This window comes from Limanda limanda, chromosome 22 (assembly GCF_963576545.1).
Source record: "Limanda limanda chromosome 22, fLimLim1.1, whole genome shotgun sequence".
NCBI lineage: Eukaryota > Metazoa > Chordata > Actinopteri > Pleuronectiformes > Pleuronectidae > Limanda > Limanda limanda.
In genome coordinates, this window is record NC_083657.1 from 6,935,881 (window position 1) to 6,948,046 (window position 12,166).

Genomic DNA, 12,166 nt, shown 5'->3' on the forward strand with positions numbered 1-12,166 from the left:
AACACATTGATTCATGCAACAGGTGTCTAATAATGTGCTTGGCTCTTTCAGAAGTACACAACTCGTGGTATATTTTCCCATGATGCATCAGAATTCATTTGAGTTAAGAGCCACAGATTACAGGAGTCAGTAATTGCAGATGTGGTTGAATCCAAAACTTAATTTCAAAGAGTATATATAATTGACAAAATAAAAGAGTGGCCATTATTCTGTACAATGGCTTGTTTCTTATTCAAATTAGTGTCACATGATCATATATTTTTAAGAAAAAGTTGACAGCAGCAACAACACACAACAGCAAAACTCGAAAACTTTATTTGCTTGTGAACCTTTGAAGTGAAGAAACTTTGAAGCATCACAAGGTTTGAAGTGAAGCAGGATAAACAGTGATCTTCCCTTCTCCAACTTTAGAGGCGTAAGAGAGTTTTGCAAATAAAAACGCAAAGAAAATGGAAAAATCTGACGGACTCTTTAATTAGAAAAACCTTCCTACCCAGCTCTCCATTCTCGATGACCTCGAAGGTGGTCCAGAGGTCCTCGGCGCTGAAGGGGACGTTCCTCATGCTCAACGCGGTTTCCACGAGCTCCGCGGACCTCATGCTGGGAGAGACCTACAGCCAGAACAGATATCAAACGTCTAGACTATAAAGAGCTGAGATCATAAGCAGCCGGAATAGATTCCTCTGCCCTCAACTCTTCCTTTGAGGAGCGGATATTTGACTCGCAGCAACGTACAGGGTGCACTGATTAAATGCTAACTCCTCCGTCATTACCTCTACCTGAACCGGATTGAACCAAGCGAATGTTCGGCCTTATTCCACAGGGTAATAAAGCCGAGGAATCCTCTTTAACCTCGTCGCTATTCAACCTGGGAAAGGAATCTGCAACCTGCAGTGACCCGCATGCTCGTAAACTGTGATTACTCACACAATTAAATCAGACATTTCTTTGATTGGTTTGCTTTTGATTTATTTCGCCGGCGATAATCCCCCCGGGGTTAAACCACAAATGTCTCTGCCCTTTTCTATCAACCTCTCCACCTCTCGTTCCCACCCGCCCTCATCCCTCCCTCTTATTTCACCTCCCGATTGAAGAGGCCTTTGGGAAAGCAGGCGTACACAAAGAGGCACGTGCCCGCACCGAGAGTACGGACCCACACTTTAATACACACACACGCAGACACACACTTATACCTTGATTAAACAGCAGTTCTCCGGCGCTCTCTTTTCCAGGTACACCTCGAAGATCAAGTCCCCAGCTGGAGAGAACTGAGAGAGGAAAAGGAAGAGAAATAGAAAGAGAGATCAGTCGGATTACAAAAAACAATGCAGCTGGATTAATTGGCTTTTCGTCTGAATTCCTGGCTCCGGTGTGGCAGGAATCCAAATGGAGAAAAAGTGGAGCGAAAGTGTTTGGTGGAAAGTAAAGGTCGTTGTCGGCGCTGGAGGCAAAGTGAAACCCAGCAGCGATAATGGAATGCAAAACCCGACTAAATAAAGAGAACACGTGCGAGACAGCAGCAGCGGAGAGGTGGAGGCGCGTGTTTCACCTGCTCTGAGACTGAAAGGCTTTCCACAGGTGTTAACTTTAAGTGTGGGGGCAGTTTAGAAATGTTTTGGAGACACGCACGCCGATTACAGAACGTGTAGGAGGACTTAAAGGAAAAGCGTCGGAAGGAGCCAAGAAAAACAGCTTCCTGCAGATTCTGAATCTTGTGGCATTAACCTCAAAAGTTAACCCGTCAATACACTGAAATTGCTTCCTTCTGAATAACTGAAAGTTATTGAAACGTTATAGAGTTAAAAAAGAGATTATCCTCCTAATATTGAAATTGAAATGTTTGATCCAAATAATTGGCACAGATGAATTTCAGTACGATTAAAACTTAAAGCTTTTCTACCAGACATTCAGGTTAAATTCTCAGTAAAAGCACAAATCAACAAATATTTGTCATCCAATTAAAACATGACTTTTCTGTGACATTGTAAGCAAGTGAGTGATAATTTCACTTTGTGTGAAACCAAGTTCAAACAGCTGGTAGACCGAGGTGAGTGCTGAGCCATCGCTGGAAAAATGAACAACTAAGTGAACAGGAGAAGGTTCCCCCGGCGATCTGGACGATACAGCTACTTCTCCCTTGTCATTTTAACGTGCGGCTGAACAGGAGTCCATTATTGGCTTTATCAGGGTGAACTATCGCATGATTAGAGGGAGGAGGCCACTTCTGACTCGCTTGGCACCGAAAGGACACAGAAATTACAGTCATTCAAACCGGCCAAAGCTGTGATTTGTGAAAATGTCACAGACGGACAGGGGGGTTCGCTCGGAACACTCTCCGTCTTTCCATTTCATTGTTGTGTGATGGGAGGACGACCGGGCGCACTTTACAAACATGGCGTTGGTCGAGTCAAACAGACGGACAGGAAATAACCTCACTTTGTGGAGAAGCAGGAAAAATGTGAGTGAAATTGTTTTTTTTTTTTTTAAACAGAGACAAACCCTTCCTGCACTCAGCCTGGCTGTAAATGCACGTATTGATTCTGAAGTGACACTCCTAACTCGCAAGGCATGACTCTGCCTTACACCTCATTATATCACTGATTCATTGACTCCCCCGGGTCGGGCGAGGGTCCGGCTCGCCAAGGAAGCGGATGAGGTCGGAACTTTCACCTGCAGGGGCCAGCACCTCTGAAAACAAGCTTCCTGTAGAAAGCTTGTCTTGATATTCAGGTGCAGAGCCAAGAACCGATTGTTGGACAAAGCTGTGACCTGCACCTCAACCTCCCTGGTTTGGTAACAACCACATTCTAAAGGCCCTGATACTGGTGCTGCTTTTACATCCACCAGCTATGATTGGTTTGGCCGGGGTGAAAATTGGAGCGACCGTAATGGAGACAAATGCGACAGCGATTGAGAGTATGATGGAGCCTTTGGCAGAGATATGAAGGAGCCATTCGGCTTCATGTGCTTCAGATAAAAAAAGAAACTCAGTATTCAGAGGAAGTCTAGGAGTCTGAGAAAGGAAGCTACTGGCAACGGGAACAAACAGGGTGAAGATATTTTGTGGTTTGTCCTTGTTGGACAAGGCTGAAAGAAGAAGAGAAGGGACTGAGAGAAGATGGATAACATAAAATAACGTAATCACTCACTTTCAGTTTAAAAATCTCAGAAATTTAAAATACACATTTATTGTTGTCTCCAAAGGAAAAGGCTAAAATACCAAGGTTAAACCTGAAAGAGGACTTAACCCTCCATAAAGTTTTTTTAAACGAATGCAAAGTTAAAAAACTATTTTTCAATGTCAATCATAAGCACATCTTTCACTTCATCCACAGCCTCAACAAACCTCTCGAACTGGAACCGTCGACTCCTTTTGTTAATAATCAGTCAAATGAGAAAATGTAGTTTTGCTCTAATTTAAAAAAAAAACTAGACCGGAAAAACGAACTAAACATTATTCAGACGTCTCAATTACATAGAGAAGCTGCTGATGAAAGGTTTTGACATAATGTCTCATATAAACCTGAACCCCAGACCACTATAAACACAGGCTTTATATTTCTTAAACTATCCCTAAAATTAAGTTAGAGAAATTGTCTTGATGGTGTTATATAATTACACTAAATGATTACTTTAAATGAAAAAAGAACTCAAAGCTTTTCTGTTGTTGACCATAGTTGTCCAAGATTTAAAATTCTAATTTTCACGCCCGACAGCTTTATAATAGCATTTGGTTTTCCACTGAGTAACCCTCCTGCCCCACAGCGGCGGACATGTTCTAAATGTCAACGGACAAGTAGAGGGGGGGCGTGCTATTCGACAACTTACTTCAGATCCCAACAACAACAACAACAACAACAGCAGCAGCAGCAGCAGCGGCCTGTGATTTAGTTTTTTCCCTCCACCAGTTATCTAAGCCGAATGTTTTTCTCGGCAGAGGCGTCCAGGCGTAAAGTACCTGGCGTAAAGGTTAACAGGAACAAAGCCCTTTTTCCCTCACCTGCCTCGCCCCCCCCCCCCAGCCGCCTTCCACATACAACCCCCCCCCCCCACACTCTACCCACGACCTTCGGTGTTTGCCAGGAAAACTGCTCAAATGAATCCCGGATTTGAGAGACCCAGACGCACACGCAGGCAAATCGATACCAGCAGACACAAGCCCACACAAGCAGGTGATTTCCATTCGGGTTCCGCGGGTCGGACTCACCGTGGTGTCCTTCTTGTCGTTCCAGCGTGTGATGAAGCTATTCTCTCTCTCCATCTGTTGCACCTGGTCTTCATTGACCTGTTGGAAACGGCACAAAAACACAAACACACACACACAAGACTTTAATTCAAACTCCAGCTAAAAAATAAACTTTCATGAGAAAACACTGAGCATCTTGATGGAATTATAAAACCACTTCCGGTAATAATATAAACTCTGGCGCTTGAAATACACCGAACAATATCGTAAACAAAATGCGGAATTGGGTCGTTCGATTTGACACTTTCTGAAATGCGTTGGGAAGGAGGAAACTGAGCTGAGAGGCGTTTGATACACGGAGGGAATTTGCTTCTCTTTCACAAAAATCTGTGTGGGAAATGACTTTCTTCTATTTTTTTATTCAAACTTATTCTTTTTTTTAACATCATTATGATTTTCAGAAATCAATTTGGTTTATTCGAGAATATACGAATGGCAGAGAAGATTGGGAGGAGATAAACAAACTCATGGTGTGTGTGTGTGTGTGTGTGTGTTTTTGTGTCTGTGTGTGTGTGTGTTTAGGGCTGATAATAGGCCCAGTCCACGGAATCCAGTGGCGAGCCCGAGCCGTAATTAGCGAGACGTCTCACTCGTTTTATGTCACGGCGTTCCAACGCTATTGGGCTCGTACCCGGTTGAGCTCACTGGCTATTTGTGATGCGAGTGGCGGCGTCCCCGGAACCGATTCAGAGTGAACGCGCCGGCTTTGAGGGATCCGGGCGTTCCGCCGGGAATTATCGGCTCTTGCGCGTCCCGTAATCCAGGCAGCTCTCCAAGGGGAACACTGATCCCACACCCCCGCCCATCCACACATCAGCAAAGTCAAGTCTATTGTGGAGATTTGGCAAAAACTGTTCTTCTCCCCGGATGGTTGAAGTATAGGAGTGTAAATAATGCCTGGTTTAGATTCTCTGTGCAATATAGTGATTAGGTTTTCAAAATTCCGGAAATATTCACAGTTGGAAACTTTCCATGGGCTTTAACGGGAATTAATGGGAATAAACCGGAATATACAGGAATTAACGGATCGTGTCATTCTTAACACAGTATTTTCAAATGTACACAGCCTTTCCTTCTACATTGGATGGGGTGAAATGTCTCTACACATGAGATAGTGCACGTGGCATTGTTCTGTAGAATAAGATGAGAAAAAAGTTTGTAAAAAAACACTAATGCAATGCCAGAGATATAAATAGTTAGCCAAACAATTGGAATCGTCTGTAAACATATTTTAAAATTGATGGATAAATGAATGGAAATAGGCTAGATGAACAGATGAACAATCCTCAATCAGCATGCTAATATATTTCCCCCAGTAATATCATCGAAACTTACCTGACTAGTCCTGCACACTACAGCAGGCCTCAATAGCCCTGCTGTAGAGTGAAGGATGCTGGGAATTATCTGTGCATGTGATGGAAGAATGCACAGTGGAGGGTTGAAACTCAATGTGCAGCTTATGCTGCATTTCATACATCTTTAAAATAGAGTTTTGAACGATGTTTTTATTGCTCAGCGTTTAATTTGCGTTTTTTTTTTTTTTTTTTTAATTCCCAAAATTCCCGAGCTAAACTTCCCATGGAAAGTTTCCGGAAAGTTTCCCGAAATTTACCGGAAACTGTCCACCCCTTTGTAACCCTTATAGTGATATTTAAATGCTTTTATCAATTATTGATTGATTCATTGATTGGAATGACATGAAAATTACATTGATGCACTGGATGGATGGAAGATGGACAAGTTTAATACTGAGACGAAAAACAAGCAAACTAACTCCCACATCCCTAACGTCGGGAGAATAAAATCTGATTTTTTCTAATGTTATATTTTTCCTCTTTTCAAAATGGCATCTCACATATAGAGCAGAGTCATAAACCTTCTTCCCCCTCAAGCGCTAGACGTCCCGGACAGGAGTCTAGGTGTTCTCAGTGACTTTCTGGAAATGTGTTCCATCTGTCAGCAAAGACACTGCTGTCAATATCTAATTCTGAAAGTTTCAAGTATACCAACTTTTTTAGAGTATATATATATATTTATATATGGAATAAAGATGTAATGTTATCTAACTTGCAGGTGGAGGATATAACCACGTTCCGTTCAGCCTCATTGTTTCCCAATCAGCTCCTCTCCACTCGGAGTGCTGTCAAACCGCGGGAGGTGGGGAAGGAGAATACATCAGTTCATCAGGACTTACATTGAAGAGGGGGATGTAGTTGTTGATGAGGTCGCGGACCACGCCACTTTCCTGTGGTGTTTGTCCCCGGGTCTGGAACAAGCAGGAGGAGAAAACGCTGGCCAGTTTGTCGCTCGGCATGCGGTTGAGGTGGGAGCACTGGTGAATCCTGAAGCACAGGGATGCAGACGATTAGGGAGAATATAAATAAATAAGCACAAATTCAACAAAGGGGCATTAAAGTCTTATTATTTGTATCGAGAACATGAAGCTGCTGAATGTCAACTTTCCGCTGTCGGTCCATGACCTTGACCTTTGACCACCTAAGTCCATTCAGTTCATTGGTGAGTCTCAGTGAACATTTCTACTAAGTTTCTACTAAGTTTGCAGAAACTCCTTCAAGTTGTTCTTCAAGATATAATGTTCCCGACACAAGGACGGACGAATATACGGATGAACAACATACACATAAATCCCTCCGGTCCCTGAGGCATAACAGCATAAACCTGCCTGTTCCAATTATTAACAGTGCAAGTAACACTCTGCTTGAGAACTAATCCAAAATGTTTTCAAAAGAAAATTTTAGGAACTAGCCCACTGAGCCTCATGGGTAATGAGCAAGCACAGCTGAAGTCCAGAACACAGGTTTCTTAATAATGAGCCACTCGATTAAATCTAATTGTATTCATCAGAATATTATGAAAAATGAATCGAACATGCAACAGCAGGGCGTGTGGGTCATTGTGAGAGGAGAGGGGGGGCAAGAGGAGAATCAGCAGGTGACAAATACATTTTACCACCTTGTTTTGGCAATTTTAAGAGAATTCTGAAGTAGAATTTGTTAAGTTCTCATATTCTATTGGGTTTAAAATGTGCAGTGGCTGCACTGATTAGGTTGGATTATTATCATTATTTGGAGTTGTCACACAACAAAGTCCAGAAGGAGGTCCGAACCCGGGGTCATGTTTTTTTTAATTGCATTTGCTGCTGTTTTGTTCTCACATTGCAATTTATTTGGTTGTAGTCTTACCAGCAACATCGCCAACTTAAGGCACAGTACTTGACATTAGTACTCGTCCTTGTAAATCAAATGGAACATTGTCGGAGATGAAGCCTGTGTTTCATTTCATTTTTTTGCTAAAACCTGAAATCGGCCCTGAAAGTTTGAATTATCAAATAGAAATGGAGCCGGGCTCAGAGTCCAAGGTCCATTACAAAACAAAGAAGCTGTGTGATCACGTCAAACAAAGAACCAAGGACCAGCGCCGGCAACAGCAGAGCAATAAACAGACCAGACAAAGATATACGAGAGAGAATCTAGCTACACATAGACAAAGAGAAAAAAAACATTTAAGCTTGAGAGCTCTACACACAGAACCTGGGGGCCAGGGTCCATCACGTCAAGGTAAGTTGTAGAAAACGTCCTGTTTTTATTGTTTAAACCCACTTAACTCAAACATTGACTTGCATGTGTGTGTGTGTGTGTGTGTGTGTGTACCTGTACAGATGTTGCAGCAGAGCTTCCAGGGTCGATCTGTTTATCTTCGGCAAGCTCTCTATGAAAGTCGAGTACTTCTTCACTCGCTGCTTCTCGTCCTTCTCGTCTACATAGAAAGAAAAAACGCACATTACGAGAACAACTCCACGCAACGTCTAACACAACAAACCACACACTGAGACGTGGTCGCACACACAAAGGCCACACTGTCCTTTTACGTTTTTTTTTGTACAGCAAATGCAAGGGTTTTCTTTTTCATCTCTCATAATGAAACCCTGTCTCAAACACTGGCATATTTTGCCTTGCTGATGTTGACCTAAGGTACCTAGAGCAGACACCCAGTATGGATAGAGCTCCTTGGTCAGTAGTGCGTCCTCTCCTTGAGACAGGAAGCTCTTCACGGTGTCCGTCACGTCCTCCAGGTGGTGCTCCTTCTCCCTCAGCTTCACATTGCGGGCGTTGCAGGTGAAGTCCTGCAGGAGGAGGGAAACTCGAGCAGGTTCCCCGGGCCGCTGATAGATCCCCTCCTGGCACAACCCTAGTGGGAAGGTCAAGACAAAACAATAAATAACCGTTAATACCAAAGACTGTCTATAAAGATGGAGTGTGAAAGTTAAGCCAAGGGGTCTTGAACGCCCCCTGATGGCTGTCAGCAGTAAAGGGCATAAACCCTGCCTCCTCAATGTTAGCAAATGAGACATGGGCCTGAAAATGCACAACTCTTGCTCCAAATGATGTCATTAGTGTATATTTATGATGTGAGATACATTTGACCATCATTATTATTGTTACTATTATATATCCTCTAATGTGTAGAATCTGCAATAGCAAATGTACAGTACATATAGTTATATATGTCTTAACACTTTTTTAATTATAAATATAGGACAATAAATAAATAATAACCAACATTATGTTCACATTGGGTTGAGGACTTGAGGATTTGTTACATAATCCCACTTTAATCTGAATTGAAAGTCAAATTCCATTCAAAGTTCACTTAAATGTCATAAACCCCGCCTCCTCCATGTTAGCAAATGAGACATGGGCCTGAAAATGCACAACTCTGGCTCCAAATGATGTCATCAGCACAAGAGGGCCTTGCTTAATAGTGGATATTTATGATGGATGAAACATTTGACCGTCATTATTATTCTTAATATTATTATATATCCTCTAATCATTAGAGGATGTCAAACTCAAATACACAGTGGGCCGAAATTAAAGAATTGCTACAAGTCAAGGGCCAGAAGGGTTCAACGTTTATTGAAAACTTATTGAAAGAACCCTAGTGCACATATTGAACCTGGAACTAACAAGGGCTATAGAGTATTGCTGATAAAACATTAATTATGAAATAAATGAAATAAATGAAATAAATGAAATAAATGAAATAAATGAAATAAAAATAATAAATAATACATAAATAAATATAAATAAATAAATAAATAAATAAATAAATAAATAAATAAATAAATAAATAAATAAATAAATAAATAAATAAATAAATAATAAATAAATAAAATCAGTTTAATTAATTGCTTTCTGGCTCTATCTGCAGTATTTCCAGAGTTGAGTCTAATGTGTAGAATCCGCAATAACAAATGTACATTACATATATTTCTATATGTCTTAACACTTTTTTAATTATAATTACAGGACAATAACCAACATTCTGTTCTTATTGGGTTGAGGACTTGACGTCTTGTTACATAATCCCACTTTAATCTGAATTGCAAGTCAAATTCCATTCAAAGTTCACGTAAATGTCATTTTCTAAATCCCCCTTTGCCTCTCTGATGCGTTTACAATCACTATGTAAAAGAAAAAGACCCATTTCTGTTGTGTGTCTATATTTTGGAACAATCTGAGCCGTGACAAGTCAGACTACATTCGGAGGAGAGATGGGATACTGTCACCGCAGCATTATGCGCCGCCGCTTTTGGAAAGCATGAAATTCTCATCACGACGCAGCACACTGAGTGAATCAGCTCCTCCGGGGGGGAAATCCTAATAACAGTCCAGCTGAACTTCCTTTCCTCGAAAAACTTTTCTTCCCCAACACATGAATTTAAAAAGCGACTCACCATACTGAGTGACAAAGGCGAGGCAGCTGTCCACTGCGATGGGGACTCCATTTTTGGTCAGCTGCTGGTCGCCGAGGGCTTTGCCGTCCGTGCCCGCCGCCAGAGAGATGGCCGAGTGCCACAGGTCAAAGTCCGTCTTGTTGAAGCCGTGGATGTAAACTGTTCTGTTAAAAAAAAGAAACAAACATCATTAATAACATTCCTGTGACAATATGGCGTTTGTTATTAAGTGAAATTAACACATATTATATTATACTGCATTACATTGCATATTGCAATTTGACACTGCTCACTGTTTTGCATTCTGCAATTTGCATATCACTTTTTACTTCACTTTTTATATATTTTATCTTTTATATATTTTTACATAGATATGTTTATGTCTAAATAAATGTTACTTTGTATAAATATTAGAAAAAGTGAGTAAATAAGAAGTTAATAGTGAGTAAATATATATTGTTTTTTATTGTTTTTCTTATGTGTGGTTTATTTATTGTGTTTTTATGTTTCTATGTTCATTGTATGCACCAATAACCAGAGCAAATTCCAGGTAGGTGTAAACCTACTTTGCAATAAATACCTTCTGATTCTGCAGTGTTTGTGTATTTGGAAAGTCAACCAACAACATTAAAAGAAAATTCCAAAGCACCTCCACTGAACACACGCCCATCAACAACCGGCGTTTTCCCCCTTGAGGTTTGATCAAAAACGCACACAGACAAATGGCAATTAACCGAGTAAGCACAAAGTCTGGTTGTGTTATTCAAACAAGGAGATGTAAAATTGTGTTTCCTGCCATCTCACCCCTTCTCTCTAACTGAGGCAGGCGGCCAAGCGCGGGTTTAATTACCTCGGATGGTTACAGCAGGTAAAGGTGCATTCGGACTAACAAGACAACGGCAGAATCAAAGCCGCTGCATAATGCATGGAATCACAAGCACGGTGCCAATTAGCACACCTTTCTTTTCGGGGGCGGGGTTTTTATTTCCAGTGAGTGACGTACCTTCCACTCTCCACCATCAGCAGGACCTGGATCTTCTCCTCACCCTCGGTGTGCGTGGAGACGGCTGAGGGAGGAGAGAGAAGAAAAACAAGAGAAAGAGCGACGAGCTGTGGTAAATGCAGTCTTCCAAAACGGCGTACGTTCAAAAGAGCAACGCGTTCCGTGCTCGTGCACCGTGACGCATCGGGAGCAGTTTAGATTTGACATTCTCGATGTTCCATCTCTGTCGGAAAAAAGTGCCGACGCTTAGAGGCTTTTTTTTTTGTGGAAGTCGATGCATTTATTACCCACTGTCACCCAAAAGGTCTCGGTTCTCTTATGTAGCATTCGTTTATGTTTCTATGGCAATAGTGGCAAATAACACACTGCACAATACATATAGACATTAGTGATTACTTTTATAAGAGCAGACATGCTGAGGGAGGAAGAGTGAACTGCTTGGATTGTGGCGACAATCACACTCAAAACAAGAAGATGCGAGAAGAGTCACAACTCTCTCTGCGACGACATCTGGCTCTTTCATCATCCTCAACATCCCTCTGGTCGTGCTTAAATAAGCAGACTGCAATTAAAATCACAGTGTTTTCGGGGGGGAATTGTAAACTCATTAAATAATTACCTGTGCAGAATGTAAGAGAAATAACGAGGAATGATACAAGGCTTTTACCAGGGTTGAAGATTTATGGAAATGCATTTATTAGCTTTCTTGCCAGGAGAGGTTTTTATTTGTGCGGCTGCTAATTAACTTGGCTTAAACCTTAACATGTCTCTTTAACTCTTTTTTTTGTCTGGGTTAAAGAAACAAGATATGACAGATTAATTAGTGACCTTAGCTGAGATAACTTTGGTGGCTCCATATTTACCTGACCTCCCCTGAACTTGGATTTTCACCGCTACTTTTAAATTTGGATGATTCAGATGATTTGCAGAAATATTTTCTTTCCTTGCTTCCTGAACTGGATCCTGTACTCTTTTCGGTTTCCTCCATCAAACACCACCACCTCTGCACGTGCTTCTTTAATAAACACACGTACTGATAATCTCCACCGACAGAACTTTTAATTTGATTGTTGTCACAAAAGAGGACGGGAGGACTGGCACAAGAAATACAAAAAAAACATTACAACTCTGGTGTTTTGGCAAACAAAGCCTTTGTATT

General features: G+C 41.4%; 1 protein-coding gene across 1 annotated transcript in view; it reads right to left on the reverse strand.

Annotated features, from left to right (window-relative positions):
• arap2 (ArfGAP with RhoGAP domain, ankyrin repeat and PH domain 2) overlaps positions 1 to 12,166 on the reverse strand; it is a 115,211-nt gene that overhangs the window by 11,199 nt on the left and 91,846 nt on the right. The window contains exons 18-26 of the mRNA XM_061066277.1: positions 11,008 to 11,071; positions 10,567 to 10,569; positions 10,005 to 10,168; positions 8,243 to 8,455; positions 7,918 to 8,023; positions 6,441 to 6,588; positions 4,208 to 4,285; positions 1,194 to 1,268; positions 494 to 611 (exon numbers count right to left, since the gene is read on the reverse strand). Coding sequence (XP_060922260.1) covers positions 494 to 611; positions 1,194 to 1,268; positions 4,208 to 4,285; positions 6,441 to 6,588; positions 7,918 to 8,023; positions 8,243 to 8,455; positions 10,005 to 10,168; positions 10,567 to 10,569; positions 11,008 to 11,071 — 969 coding nt within the window. The remainder of the gene's footprint in view (positions 1 to 493; positions 612 to 1,193; positions 1,269 to 4,207; positions 4,286 to 6,440; positions 6,589 to 7,917; positions 8,024 to 8,242; positions 8,456 to 10,004; positions 10,169 to 10,566; positions 10,570 to 11,007; positions 11,072 to 12,166) is intronic.